This window comes from Amblyomma mixtum, chromosome 1 (assembly GCF_055824585.1).
Source record: "Amblyomma mixtum isolate Tamu chromosome 1, ASM5582458v1, whole genome shotgun sequence".
Classification (NCBI taxonomy): domain Eukaryota; kingdom Metazoa; phylum Arthropoda; class Arachnida; order Ixodida; family Ixodidae; genus Amblyomma; species Amblyomma mixtum.
In genome coordinates, this window is record NC_143012.1 from 157748256 (window position 1) to 157764649 (window position 16394).

Genomic DNA, 16394 nt, shown 5'->3' on the forward strand with positions numbered 1-16394 from the left:
ATGCGTTGAGCGCACCGTCAATTTCTTTAACAGCAAAAGAACTGCCATACGTGGACCACACGTGGAATAAATTTCCATCCCTTCCCTCCTTTTTGTTTGTTTTCTGTTTTTTTTTGGTTTTTGCTCTTCCTGACCGTGACCATCAAGTTTCCCGCTTTTGCACCATATATGTTACTCAGCACTCTTCAGATATATCGCCCCTTAGGATTTTCTTGATGCTATCATGTATGTTTCTTTTGATTTACTTTCACGGCATAGGTATGTATCATGTTTTTCCATTTAAGTTTTAGTTGCGAAAACATCGTGTTGTGTCTTTCTCCCACTTTGGTGCTCGTTTCTGGCACTAACTTCATCGTGAATATGAACCGCCCGCCGTATCTACAAAAGGTAGACAAGGTCAGAATAGGGTGTGCTGTTTTTTCAGGAACAGGAGACAGCCCGCAGAAATAGCCACCAAGTGGGACACACATACATTAGTTTGGTTTATTGGAGTTTAACGTCCCAAAGCAACTCAGGCTATGAGGGACGCCGTAGTGGAGGGCTCCGGAAATTTCGACCACCGGGGGTATTTCAACGTGCACTGACCAAAGGGGCAGAGGGCTGGTTCTCTCGCGTCATCGCTCTCTATTTTGGTATCCTGTCTGCGACAAAGTCGAGCCGACTGCACGAAAAAAGAGGGCGCAGTTGTACCTGCTTTGGCCGAGCATAGAGTCCACAGACATACAGAGTAGCTAAACTCAGTTCCTGGGCGGTCGCCATGGTGGACTGCTGGCGCAGAAATTACGCATCATTGAGGTCAGGCAACGAGTGAGAGGGCGAGGCCTCTCTTGAGGCAGTACCCTTTCTCCGTGACCTTGAGCGACGCGATGTCTTGTTCTTGGAGGTTTTGCGGAGGGGCTTATATCTGACAGGAAGAACGTCCTGAACACAGCTTCAAAGCAAAATTTTCACAGCACGGGTGTGCATTTGAATATTCACCAGGCCGTTGAACACAGCGCTAGTTTTCACGCTCCTCGATGGTGTACCTACTCACGTCGCCAGATTGGAAAGCACAGTGTTTATCAGACGATGTCACAGCAGGCTCGTCTCCTCTACTCGGGAACTTATCGGCCTTCTCAGCATTGATGCATGTGACAGACGTTTCCGCTACAAGTGAATCCACCTACAGTCAGAAGGCAGCAACCATGAAGAGAAGGCCGAGATGCCGAGATACCTTGATGAAGCACGTCCGCAACAAGCGTGGCACTACAAACTGCGTCTTCATATTTGGATGGGGCACCATTAACTGCTGCAATAGGTGCTGCTTCTGATGGGCCACCAGTCGGATCCAGTGTCTCAACAGCACCCATGAGATGCTTCTGTAAAGCTTCATCCGTTGGGAGAGGGGGGGGGGGGGGGCTCCCTGCAGCTTGTCCGCGCAGGAAACGACGCACTCTTCAGTTCAGTGGCCAAAACGCCGGCAATCATCACAGCATAGAGAATGGAAGTAACGACGGACCTACTTTGTGACACTGTAGACACAAGGGAGTCCATCCGGGAATTTAATCGAGACACTAAATTCCAAAGTCAGTCAAGAGATGGGGAACACTAGTGACTGTGACGCCATTAGGCAGCGTCAACACAATATCCTGATGGTGTGTCCGCATCTGCTCCACTTCCGTGACTCTCCACTTTTCAACCGGGATTGACGTCACTAAGCCGCAAGATTGTAGGGTGTCCCGAATGTACACACCCTCTAGGTGTTTGGAAGCCAGCGGCATTTCATGTTCACCACCTTCGGCTCTGAGTCAATTATGACGCACAGAGAGTTTATGGCTTGTAGTTCTCCGGTGCTAACGAGATTTTCCTTTGCTAACGCTTACTTCCAAGAAACCGTTCATACACGAGACATTTTAAACTGTCCCATGGAACTAATGTCACTCAAGTCGATGACAGAACGCAGAGCGTCTCGAAAATTCTAAGTCTGGTAGGGACGTCCAGCAAGATACCCATGCCGAAGTACAGAATTGAAGACAAGCATACCCGCAGGCAGATATGAGAAGACTTTATGAACCACCGGCTGTCACCGTAGTAGTACCTCGCCCCAGGGTGGATTGATCCTTGACCGAGAGCATCAAAAAAGTGACCTTTCGGAACGCCGTTGTCGCCGCAGCCGATCACACCTCGTGTTAAAGTGCAACACACTTGCGCTGTGTGTTGCACATCGTCGTCTTCTTCAAATAATGCTGCTATCGGACTAAAATACACATTCTCGCGAGCTCTGCGTTGCACAACATCGTCTTCATCAACTAATACAGTATTCGACAAATATCGTCCCCATACTTGCTGACGACCCAGCAAGGCAAAACAATGAGCCTACAGAGCCTGGGACACCGAGAGAGCTCCGCTGAAGTTATGCGATAGGGAGATTCGTAATCGTCCTTAGCATTTTTTTTCCTCTTGACGGAGAGGTTCTGGGAAGAACATTTGTAGGAGTGTGTCATTAGCCTGGCTGAAACAATCATGTTAAAACAGAGTTCTTGTGAGACGTTCTATGCGTGGAAAAAGCAAAACCACGTGCGATGTTGTTTACCCTACCGAATTACTACGGAGGAAAATACTGATAAATGATGAGGAAATGAAATGTCATACACTTGGAAGATTGAAGAATGATCAGAAAATTAAATGTACACTAAGTTTTATCTCTCTTATCTAAATACCAGCCGCTCAAATATTGTAGTTCAGACAGCAAGGTTTTGTGATATTACGTTAGTGCACATTTAAGGCGATAATTTCTTTCACAACACACCTGCTCCAAGTGTTGCAGGATTTGCTCTCGTGATTTCGACATACAGTCCGCTCTCTATACATGCACACCGCATCAATTTGCAAAAATCTGCGAGGGCCGTGCCTCTTACTTTCGCAAAAGCCTCACCATGCGTTTTGTGCAGCTGTTTTTGTTATGAAGACGTGCTTGCTGAATGCGCAATTTTTTATTCGTCGGGCACCGTTCTACTGTGCTAACAGAGAGGACATGCCTATACTTACGAGGAATATATGCGTGATCCCGAAGTTGCTGCTCATTCTCGGCACGCGATCTAGTGTACTGCCTTGGCCGAGCGAGTCAAGTGCTCCCACAAGCACTATTTTATCGTAGTCTGTGATGTAAAGAAACGCTTCAATCGCCCGTCTTACGATCACCTTGACGTCAGAAGGCGAAGTCGGAGGTTTCTCCAGGTCGGCCACAGCATCCTTGGTTCCATCTTTTAGCACAGAAATTCTGAAAATATTCGCGCAAATGTTAGTAAGGGGCAGTGCAAGCAAGGGATTAATGTCAGAATGCGTCGTATTCCTTCGCAGTTATCACCCCCCAGCCACATATCCACATTGCTAATAGCGACTTTATGATGTGGCATAGAATAACGTTTTGTGCTCTGAAAGACTAAGGTATCATTGTCATACAGCGTTTTTCTGGTTCGTAATTACCATTCTTTGGCCATATACCCAGCCCGCTATTAACATCATCGGGAAGCAGTTTAGGATAACATTTCCTATTCTAAGAGACTAATGGATGACTGTCAGAAGGCGACGGCCTGGTTTGCAATTACCCTTCTCTAGTCTTATATTAATTTCATTAGAAGCGACTTTAAAGTCCTAGGGTATTAAAAAAAGCACTGAATAATATATGTAAATACATATTCTAAGAAGTCCCACAGTATTTCTACTAAAGGGAGAACTCTTCTAACAAAATGTGCAAATTTATAGCATTGGTCAGTGACATTAACAAGGATGACAGCTCCATGTGGATAAACAAAAAAGAATTATCAAATAACAAAGCATAATACAACATTACCAGAGGTGCATAAATTGTAAATATGCTAGCATAATAACGTTATAAAATATACATATTACGCTGGAGCTTAAAAGACTACATAGGTGATGTTACTTTGATATCAGGCGGCAAAGAAGTCCAGCGATTCATGAATGAAAATCCAACTTTTTGAAAGCCAAAGTTAATGCAGGCTTTTGGCAATAAAAAGTTTCCATCATGTGAAAAGCCGCTAATATTGTCAGTAATGTATTTCATGTGTATAAATTGCGGCAGATTGTGATGATTCACCGTAATATCGAAATACCCATCGTTGATTTCGAGTAGGTCATGAATGTGAAGGAATAAAATCTGAGAATTGCACGTCAGACCGCATGATGGTATTAACATCATCATCAGCCCGATTACGAAAATTACATTGCGTAATAAGTATAATGATAACTGTAAATAAACTAATGAAGGGATGCCTAATGAATATGAATTAATGTCTTTTTAGAATAAGGTTTTAGATAATGTACGCAAGTTAAAGAAAATGACGAGGTTTAAGCAATATTTCAATGCCATATGATGCTCTTTGTATTTCCGCAAATATTCATGGTAAATTTCAACCATCTATCGAGTAGAACGGCAAAGAATAAGCAGTGGTCAGAAAAATGTGAAGCAGCTCAAGATACTATTTCCTGCTTTTATAGATGTTTGATAGACGAAGGGATGAATGTAAGAAAGCGTCGCTTTGATTCGCAGTTACCATTCCATAGCCATGTATCCAGCCCACTAATAGCGACTTCCTAGAGCAACTTGGGAAACGTTTCCGCCTCGGATAGACTAATGCATGAATGACAGAAGCTATAACTGTTCGATAGCCATACATCCACCTTGCTAATAGTGAAGCAGCTTAGGATAATAGTTCCTGCTGTGATAAAGTAATGAATTAATGACTGGGAGCAGCGCGTCCCGGTTCGCAGTTAGCGTTCTTTAACCATATATGCAACTCGCTAACAGCCACTTTGTGAAATAGCTAGAACAACTTTTACTGCTCTGATAAAGTGGCGGCCTGGAATTGCACAAAGTGCCATTATGATTCAAAAACAGCATTCTTTAGGTATGTATCCAGCCCGCTATCAGCGCCTTTCATTATGCAACATAAGATAACGTTTCCTGCTCTGATACAAGACGAGATGGAAGTCAGAAGGCGCCGTTCTGGTTCGATATTACCATGCGACTAGCTCCAGACACCTACGAACTAGGGAATTTGTGAAGCAGCTTCGTATGACATTTCGTCCTCAAATATACTAATAAATCAACGTCAGTAGGCGGAGTTCTCATTCGCAATTATTCTTTACCCATTTATGTAGCGCATCAATTGCTTGTTTTTGAATTAGCTTATAAGTTTTCCTCCTCTGATAGAGTAACTAGTGATTGTCAAAACGCGTCGCTCTTGCCTGTAATTACAATTCTCCAGTCATATATCGAGCTTACTTAAAGCGCCCTTGTTATAAAGGTCAGGATAACAATTGCAGCTCTGTCAGGCTAATGTATGAATTTCAGAAGATGGCGTTTTTAGCTCCAATTACAATTCTTCAGTTATATATCCAGCTTGGTAAAAGCGGCCTTGTTCTAAAGGTGAGGATAACCTCTCTAGCGCTGATAGACTATTGGATGAATTTCAGAAGGTGGCGTTTTTACCTCCAATTACAAATTTTCAGCTATATATCTAGCTTGCTAAAGGCGGCCTTTTTGTAATGGTGAGGATAACATCTCTACCTCTGATAGACTAATGGATGAATTTCAGAAGGTGGCGTTCTGCTTCGTAATCAGAATTCTTTAGTCGTATAGTTCGTTCATAGCCACTTTATGAAGTAACTTAGGGTAGCATTTACTCCTCGGATTGACCAATGGATGAATGACAAAAGGCAATTTTCTGGTTCGGAACAATTGTTCTATAGCTATATACTGAGTTTGCTAATAACGAATTTCTAAAGCAGCTTAGGATTGTATTTCCTCCTCTGGTGGACAAATGGATGAATGTCAGAAGGCGGCGTTTTGGTTTGCAATTATCCTTCTTTCCCCACGTACTATACCGCTTATAGTAAATTTTTGAAACGTTCTAGGATATCATTTTGTGTGTATTTTTATTGACAAAGGAATGCCTATCAAATAGCGTTGTTCTGGTTCCCTTTTACCATTCTTAAGCCATCTCTCCAAGTTACTTATAGTGACTTTCTAAACCAGCTTACAATAGCATTTCGTCATTGAATAGAATAATGTATGAATCACAAAAGGCGGTATTCTAGTTTGCAGTTAACATTCCTCAGCCGTATATAAGTTCACTTATAGCCACTTTGTGAACCAGTTTAGGATAACACTCCCTTTCTTTTAAACAGGCTGTTTCACGTAACCTGAACCAAAGATTTAAAAAAAAGTGGTTAACCGCAGCCCGCTGGGACGCACGATACATTGTTTGCTATCATTTGGAGCTCCTCAAAATATTTTTTTTACTGCGCTTAATAGGCAATTTTAGGCGCTTAATAGGCAAATTTTCAAATATTCATTTTAGTGCCAAGACCGTTACGTTAGGTTGCAGAGCTGGTTAATAAACAACCGATCCAGTTTATTGTAGCACCGTATCTCCTACAATGTCCTTTTTTCCTACATCTAAAGAAAGCCCACAAAATATAAATAAATACCACATGACTGCGCATGTGCGCTACCAAATTGCAGCACTCTCGAGGGCGTTTCGAGCAAACGTGGCGAAGTGAACGGCCGCCGCGCTGCTGTTTAAAGTGCTGACGCACTGTCAAGCGGCTGCTAAGCGCGGCGGCCGTTCACTTCGCCACGGTCAGCGGGCACGCTCCGTTCGCTCGAAGCGCCGATCAGAGCGCTGCAGTTTGTTAGCGCACGAGCGCAGTCACGTGGTATTTCTTCCTATTTCGCGGGCTTTTTTTAGATGCCGGAAAAAAGGACCACGTAAGAGATACGATGCTACAATAAACTGGATCTGTTGTTTATAAACCTGCTCTACACACTAACGTAACTGTCTTGGCGCTAAAATTAATATTTGAAAATTTGCATAATTCATCTGAGATAATTACCTAATTAAGCGCAATAAAAAATATTCTGAGGAGCGCCACATGATGGCGAACAATGTATCGTTGGTTGCAGCGGGCTGCGGTTTACCGCTTTTTTTAAATCCTTGTTTCAAGTTACATGAAACACCCTGTACACAGATGGATGCATGGCTGAAGGCGGCATTCTGGTTCGATATTACCATGCTGTTTCCATATACCCAGCTTGCTAATACCGAATTTGCGAAGCAGCTTAGGGCAACATTTCCTCCTCAATTACACTGGTGATGAATGTCAGAACGCAGAGTTCTAGTTTGCAGTTACTAATCTTTATCCCTTCCTCAAGTGCGCTAATGGCCTGTTTTAGAAGGAACACACGATCGCTTTTCCTGCTCAGAGAGAGTAATGAGTGAATGTCGGAAGGTGTCATTCTCACCCGCAATTAGAATTTTTCAATCATATCTCCAGCTTGCTGAACACTACTTTGTGATGAAGATAACATTTAATGCTCCGATAGGATAATCGGTGATATTCAGAAGGCGTCGCTCTGGTTCGCAATTATTATTCTTTAGCCATATATACAGCTGGCTTATAGCGACTTTGGCAAGCGGCCAAGGAATGCAATTTGTGCTCTTATAGACAACAAAAATGAATGTCAGATAGTGTCGTTCTGGTTCACCGCCGGAGGGATCCGATCGCACGAGCTCTGAATTTCGCGTCCGGTGCTCTACCCAATGACCTACGGCGACTGCTGTCCAATCGTCTGTTTTCGCAAGTATTTATGGGTTGTGAAATCGAACCTTGAAAGTGTTCATCAGAGCCACCCTCGCGCCTAGCGGCGAACGTAGTACGTCCTGTGCTACCGCGAGTTCCACATGATCGAGCGACAAAGGCGGGAGCCGTGCGAGAAACCTATTAAGCTACCTACGGAATCAAGACTGCCAGAATCGAGATATACGTTAGCTATTGAGCAGACAAGGGAGTGGAAAAGAGGGGCTTATTATGGAACCTAATTCATCGAAACCAGGGACCATAGGGGAATTTTGTTTAATCTGTAACGTTCACCAACGCGAGATTAATAGGGTAATTATTTTAAACATAACTGATTATAAAGCCGAATAAAGAAGAACTACAAGCCATTCGTTATGACATGCGCACAAAGGAAGCTAACAGCCACCGAAACCCTGGAGCATAGCGAATGACTCCATTTTTTTTTTAAATTTCTGGAGTTTATCAATGGGTGATTAATAGTGTAGTTTTTGTAGCTTAAAGGCAACTGTTTATAAAGGAGAAGAAAAAACAACCACATGTCACTGACTGGATCCGAACCCACAACGCCCGAATTTTGCGGCAGGTGCTGTACCAAGTGAGCTGGGGGACAGCTGTTCAATATCAAACAAAAATATTTTTGGCTCTAATAGTTTTCCAGCAAAAACATCACAACATCGTTAAAAATTTTCAATCCATTTTAGGCACTTTTTAGGAAAATAACAGGACAAGTATGAATAATAACGGGAGGCTTAAATTCGTCACGTTATTGCCTTTTTTTGCGATGTCAGACAAAGTTTATACTTCTAGAACTGGCAGATGATTTTTAATGAAGGGTTGAAATCGTCTAGGTTTCCAAAAATTTGGAAAAAGATGGAGTGTGACCTAGATTGAAAAAAAAATCTGTCCGATTGTCTCTGAACGACTTTTAGTGACTCGTAATTCGAGATAAAAAAAGTGTTGCATTATATTGTTTCAAACTATGACCGTAAAGGTTTAAGATTGACCATATTCCGTTCAATTACCATTACTGTATATTAACCCCCAAAAAGAGAACGCGGACTAATTCTATTTAGAACTTGCGTAAAATAAAAAGTAATACTTGTTGCATTTTAGTTAGCCTATTGGCATAATCTTAGAAACTGGCTCGCAAGCATTGTTTTTCTTAAAAGCCAGGTTTTAATCCCCGTAATCTCCCTAGGCCCCGCTAGTGCCAGCAAAGACAAATACCGGACCTACCACGCTTGAAGCTTCTAATGTTTTTTTATTGCGTAGCTATCGTAAGTGGTATTCAGAGAGTAATGTTCCTGTTTATTGTCTTTTAAGGAATTTCACACTTCCGCTGATTACCCATAGAAATTATTTGTGTGTTTTAAAGTGAGCGGTTTTTTCGAACGAAAGTACGACTACCCTGATATGAGAACGTCTGTTTAATTAGCCGCTTAGTTAAGGCTGATGTAAAAGCCAGAGCAGGTCCAATTGCCTCATGAGCTTTCCTGACATGGGGAGGGGGGCGGGGGGGGGGGGGGTTGGCTACGTGCGTTAGCCCAATAACGCACCCGTCTGTTGCGTATACAGCGTTTTAGGGTTACGGTGGCCCTACATGTCAAAGTCTGTCGATAAAATGCATCCTGTAGTGCAGTAATCGTATCAATTTCAATGTCTTAGACGAAGCGCGAACTTCCCCTAATAAAGCGCTTTTTCGGGCGCATGACTCCGTTTTCGTGCATTTTAATACCAAACGAAGGAGAACCAATCGTGCCACTGTTCGAATGCCAGGGTAAAAGGGGGAAGTGATTCCCCTGACTAGGCCCCTGGAACCTTACAGCTGGCGGAAAACATGCAGCGTAAGCAACGGTACATAATTATTGCTGATTATAATTAACAACAAACACAGTACAGCGCTAACACCTTTAGTGAGAAAAAAATGTGATACATTTATCACGAAACAAAGCACGCATTCAAACACTTTTTACTGCAATATTAAAAAAATATATATATGCGCATGAAAAGAAAGTATATGGTTTTCGGTGCACATGACAAAAAAGGAGTGCAACTCGTTGACTACACAAGAAATATATGTGTGTTTTCGAAATACCGGCAAGCTTGCAGACCGCTCCATTAGGTCAGGTAATGAAGGATGGAGATTTAAAAGGTCAGGGACTTGCCATGATAGTAACTGTGTGCCATAGTTTGTCGTAAGTTTGCTTTTCTTAAAATTTAAGTGTCTTAAAAAGTAAACGGGTTTACTACCTGTGTACGCGGAGAGGCAGAGTTTAGGGACGGCTCGAAATTCAGAGAAGACCAGCTCTGACAACTGTTGATCGTAATGGTTCCTTATAGCCAGTATTGCGTGCTTGTGGAAGCGAAATCAAGCAGAATCTAATTTGAATAAGTTTTCAATAAATCTGGCACCCCTTTTTCGCATCAAAAGAAGGCTTTCAATGTTTATTTTGGTTGTCACAACCCATAAGTAAGCAATATCGCAGTCTAGTTTTTGAAGAGCGCTAAAACAAAGTTGCCGCTTGTGGTTTACAGGAATTAAAGACCAAAACTATTTAGCATGCCTATACTCCCGCTAACATACATCTTATATAAATTACATGCAATGTCCGGCGTAATTTTTCTCGAAACGTTACTCCAAGAAACTTATGTTCAGCAACCCTGTCAAGAGAATATGCTTTGAAAGTTATTTGCCTACTGTGATTAACAGAATGATTTATTGCTCAAAAAACAATATATTTTGATTTATTCACTTTTAATTTAAGCCTCTTTTTATCAAGCCACTCGGACAGATTCTTAAGTCAAAAATTGGTGTTTTGGTATACAGACGAAAGTTCACGTGATGAAAAGAAAGCGCTAGTATTGTCGGCGTATGTAAAGGTATCTGATGTAATTGGTACTCAGACAATGTCATTGATGTATACAAGGAAGAAAATAAGTCCTGATATATATCCCTGGGGGAGACTAAATCTTATACGTTGAGTGTCTGAGGCCATTTTATTAATGCTTACAAACTGGTAGCGAGTGGTCAGATTACTGCGGAAGAAACTAAGTGAAACACCTCTAATACCTTAACCTTCCAGTTTTGTAAGTAGTATTTCGTGATTAACAGAATGAAATGCTTTTCTAAAATCCAAGAATATACCAGTTGTGTAAAGCTTGTTTTCCATATTCGTGACAAGCTTGTCCCCCTCGCGCAGTAGTGCCGATTCTGTGGATTTTGCTTTTTGAAATCCGTACTGACAGGAAGATATAAAATTGTGTGCTCGGAGATGACTATTTATGAATTAATTGCCATGTCTACTATTTTAGAAAATAATACATATTGGTCTGTCACGTTTAATGCTGTCAATAGGACCACCCTTATGTAAGACAGACAACTTGGCAACTTTCATGTTATCAGGATAAATACCCATACTTATGGCGAGATTTGTTTTATGGCATAGTACATCACTAACAGCTCAATAACCGCCTTAATAGGAGCAGTTTTTATGCCATTGTAGCCAGGAGCCGAGCTGTTTTTTAGGCCGCTAATAATATTATTAATTTCTGATGATGTACGGAAAAGAAATGTTGAGTGCGGAAGATCAGTCCGCACGTGCTTTCCTGAATCATCACGGCTTCCCGAATTAGGTTCACGAATTCTTAGGAAATTGCGATTAAATTCATCGGCCAGTGCCCTACCGCGTAGTGTTTTTTTGCGTATGTTCAATTCTGCGGGAATGTAAGACTTCGTAGATCGTAATCGATAAATACACGCCACGTCTTCTGGGGTCGTAGCAAATACCAGCCAATTTCCCTGTCAGATACCTAATTCATGACAGTTTTATATCGGACGGTAGTTTATTTCTAACCGTCTTATATTCCTTCAGTATTGCTATATCCTTAGATTTAATAAATTTACAAAAGAGCGGATTTCGCGCCTTGATTCTTTTCAGCAAGTCACGAGGTATTCACAGTTTTCTTCGCCTTTTACTCTGCTTTCTGACTATTTCAGGAAATGTGCGTTCGTATTGGCCAATGATTGGTCTATATGTCCCAGACCGAGTGCCCAAGCACAAGTCGGTAAATTTGTGCACAACTGATTGCTCTAATAAACGTGGTGTAGGCCTCGTAAGCTTTGCCTAAATAGGATTCAACATCTTTTTGCACTCAATACATGTGGTTGTCGTGTACTTTCTCATCTCTCTTCCATCCTGTCTTAGAAGCCAGTAAGCTGACTATGCCGAATGTCCTGAAAGCTAATATCATTTACCTTTTCTTTGAGTAAGCTTAATGGAGTAAATGGACGCTTAGTGAGAGACCAGGAGCTTGCTGATGCATTTAATCAGTACTTTGTAACAAAAGATACAGACCAGAATGCTCGTCCTAGCAATGGCCCCACAGCACCTAGAAACAATAATTCCATTTTTTTCGCGCCAACTGACAGTGAGGAGGTGTGTTCCATTTATCTCAACCTTAAAAATTCACGCAGCTGCGACATGGACGACCTACAGATACGGCCTGTTAAATATGCCAAACGTGAACTCGCCCCTATACTGGTGTACATTTATAACATGTGTATCTCTTGCGGGGTTTTTCCCGACAGAATGAAAACCGCAAGAGTAATTCCTATTTTTAAAAAAGGCGACAAACAGAATATAAAAAACTACCGTCCAATATCGATTCTCCCCATTTTTTCTAAAGGTTTTGAGAAAATGATCCTCAATAGGCTGTCTTCATTTTGCAGTAAACACCAGCTTATAACCGAAGCACAGTATGGATTTCAGAAAGAGAAGTCCACAGAACTAGCGCTTTTAGATCAGAAAGAGCACATATTAAGAAACTTTGAAAACAAGCTTTTAACTCTCGGTATATTTGTTGATTACACTCAGGCGTTTGACCATATCAATCACAATATTCTCCTCAATAAACTAGAATGGTACGGCGTAAGGGGCACACCTCTCGCTTTATTATCTTCCTACCTCAAAAACAGGCACCAATTTGTCTCATTAAGCGAATTCAAATCGCAAACCCAGAGCATAATCTCAGGTGTACCACAGGGAAGTATTCTCGGGCCGCTACTTTTTAACATTTATGTTAATGATATAGTATCGATTTATCAAGAAGCAAAATTTATAATGTACGCAGATGACACGAGTATTTTTTTATCGTCCCGCAATTACACAGAATTAATAAGAATGGCAAATGAACTTCTCGGGAGACTTTCGATTTGGTCGAAAAAAAATTGCCTACAGGTTAATTGCAGTAAAACAAAAGCAGTAATTTTCCGAACTCAAGGAAAAGAAATCCCACAGTACCATAATATACTGTTCGAGTCTATGCAAATTGAGGTTGTTAACTCAATTAAAATTCTTGGTGTAACCTTCTCCAGCAGCCTACAATGGGACGAGCATGCAGATTCAGTCCTCAAGAAGCTAAGCAGTACGGTTGGTATGCTAAATCGCAATCGACACATTTTTCCTACTTTTGTTAAAATACTTTTGTATAATGCCTTGTTTGCCTCGCACATTAATTATGGTCATTTAGTATGGGGTACAACGACACAATCAAATCTTAATAATATATTAATCATGCAGAAAAGGGCTCTACGTATTATTGCCAATGTATCCTTTACGGAACACACTGAACCACTCTTCGAGAAGTATAACATAAGAAAGATTCACGACATTTACACATACAGACTTCTGCGGGATTTTTACTATAGCAGCAGGAAACATAATTTTACGTTAGTGAAAATCGCGAACCTGCATCAGAATGTACCTGCCTACACCACACGCCGCGCAGAAATATGGAATGTTTCGAGATACAGAACTAATTATAGCAAACAGATGCTTGAGAATAATTTACCAAGGTTGTTAAATTCTCTAATTGAAATGGGTATCGACATTCTAAGCATGAACCCGTCAAACTTTAAAGCCTTCATACGCTCCTATACTGCATAAAATGTAATATAATATATTTTTGTCTTTATTATTTCCTTAATACCTCTGTCTCTCCTTCATACATATTTGTGAATGTTTCTATGTTTTGTTTTGGGCTTTCTTCATTCACTTCTTGTGTTTTGATGAGCTGACTGCCACCGCCGCTCTGCCAAGTGTACACCAGGATGCAGGACCGGTCAAGCCTCCAGGAGGCTTTTTGCCTGCCATCCTCGACATTATATCTGTATGGTGTAATGTTGGAATAAATATTTGAATTTGAATTTGAAATATTTGAAGCCACTTGCTTTTTCCATGCCGTCATTTCCAATGCGGATCAAGATGTGTCGCGTTTGTTGACTAGCCCACCATCGCCGTTGTCCGCACTTTTGCTGTGCCTTGTGGTCGGAAATATGATCTTTGTTGTATGATATTCGTTGCGTGTGAGTTCATGAAGCTAATATTCGCTCTTACAGTAACTGGGAGTCCTCTAATTTGCAAAAGTTGTCTAGGCATATAGATAGCCATGGTGTGTTGATGCATGTTGCGCCTTCGCTTCAACGGAACCAGCCAGGCATGTGCCGACGCGCCAGACATTTCGTCGTAAATAGTGGCGAATTTCCACGTCCAATTCCTTGAGATGGAAACGCATGTGAGAAATGATAACTATTTTTATTTTGCCGAAGGTACGCTTTGACTAGTGATAATTATTTTTGCCGGTGATACGGTTTGACTACATTTGGAAATACTACTGTATCTCCATTGGAGATACAGTTTACATTTGGAGATCCGATTGTATAGTACTAGAAAAGCTGAAAATTCAAAACGTTATTTTGAACTTATAGCTCTGCCTTCCAGCATGCATAAATCCTGTTATAATAGATCTGGTGCACTTAGAGGAAGTAATTTGGTGGCCTTTAATATTAAAGAAGCCTCAGCTATTTAACCCCCTCATTCGACTGCCCGGTTGCCCTTAGGTTTATGTCCTCACTACACAATTCATTTTTTTTCATGGTGATAGAGACATCAATTAGGAAACGCTTGCCCGTACTGGAGGCGCAGGCGACACTAGGTTCTCAACATACGAACAGAATATTCCTGTTTTTCGATAAAAGGGCTTTCCTGGATCATTTTGGAGTAATAGAAGGACAAACCACAACTACCATTTCGGAAACATTTCCTTTTAAAAAGGAGCTATCATTGATCTAAACGCTGCGAAAGTTCGACCTCAGCGTGTTATAAATCTGGTTGCAAGTCATATTGCGCAGAAATAGTTTTGAAGTACGTCAAAGTTCAGAATCTCTTTAGCCATGTAGAAGTCATGTTAAGAAGCAAACATATTCCAGTTTTGAGTTACTAAAAAATGCTTACAAGAAAAACATCCTTCCAAGGTATTTCCTGATAGTTTTACTTTGTGTCAACTAAACGCAACAACATCCGCTCATTTCGATGTCAAAGTCACAAGCGTTGTTTTGTTTTTGACAATATTCAGTTATGAAAAACAATGCAATATGGGGCGTGTTAGGTCCTTGCTTCTGTAGTTCAAAAAAATATAATGTAACTTTTTCTTTGATCCAATATTATTTATAAACTTTTTTGAGAAAATGTTAAGGAAAATCCGAGGGGCTGTTATTTTTAAGCCGCCGCCAATGTCCGCCGTTTTTTAAATTTTTACAAATTTCAATTGATTTCAACACCTCATTTCAAAATTGTCTGCCCATTCTAGAATACAGAGATACAAATTTTGCAGATACAAATTTTTTACGACGACAGTAAAAATACGAGATAATTGTCGAGAAACAATTTAGGCTTCAGCTTCTTACTCCTTCTATTGCTATTGTTATCCAAAAAACCGCCTTAATTTGAATGCCTTCCCTCCTATCAATATTTGCGGGTTTTTTGCCAGAAAAGTTACACACCAAAAATATTTTTGTTCTGGTCCAACTGAAAAGTCTCCATGCATATACTGGGAAAATATTCAGGCTCCACGAAATTTAAACTTACTTTCTGTGGAGATACAAATTAGCCATTTTGTGAAATCGCAAAAGCGACTTTTTCCGCCTCGTGTGATACGCGATGTTTTCAAACAGACACTACAGTGTTTCTTGTGTGGATACCCTTGTGTGGATACATTCGAACATATCTATATAGTTCATTGAGACCTACAAATTGTTATTAGACCTCAATTACCACGCTAACTGAACACACCCATGTGTGTGTTAAGTCAAGTATACTTTAGTTCCTTTCACCAAGAAAAGAAGGGTAAAGGACGAAAAGCAGCGAAAACATCTTGACACGGTCCTGGCCCCCTTGTAAAATTGGCACAGCAGAGAAACAAGAGGAAATCAATTCGCATGCTTACAACTAAACATGATTGTATTCTTTCTTGACTACCTACAAAAATAACTTATCCAACACAGAGCAGAAAATACAAAGAGAAAAAGGGAGAACAACTGCTGAAACATATTACAGTAATACACAAATATGTAAAGTAAGAGCGAATACAAAAGCAGTTTTAAAACCGTAAACATTTTTCTCGACAAAAAATGCAAATTTGGATATTAGGTACGCAAAATGAATCGAAGCCAGCAGAATGCAGCTTGTTTATCAGTCTGGGTAAGGTTAAATGCAGTGACTGTTTATATGAGCACATTGGAGGCACTGGAGCAATATATTTTTTCGAAGATATGGTTTTAACACTGCAAGTGAAATGATAGCAGTGTCGTTATATTTGATGTAAGATTTAGAAGTTGTCATCAGTCTCCTGTTAAATAACCGACATATTCATTCATGACATATTCAGTAATATTCTAAATTGATCAACACTAC

The 16394-nt window shown here is 40.8% G+C and overlaps 1 protein-coding gene across 1 annotated transcript in view; it reads right to left on the minus strand.

The window, feature by feature from the left end:
• Window positions 1-2545: 2545 nt before the first annotated feature.
• LOC149369486 (uncharacterized) overlaps window positions 2546-16394 on the minus strand; it is a 184497-nt gene continuing 170648 nt past the window's right edge. Inside the window, exon 8 of the mRNA XM_089558858.1 lies at window positions 2546-3259. Within this exon, the coding sequence (XP_089414984.1) occupies window positions 2992-3259 (268 nt within the window). The 3' untranslated portion in view covers window positions 2546-2991. The remainder of the gene's footprint in view (window positions 3260-16394) is intronic.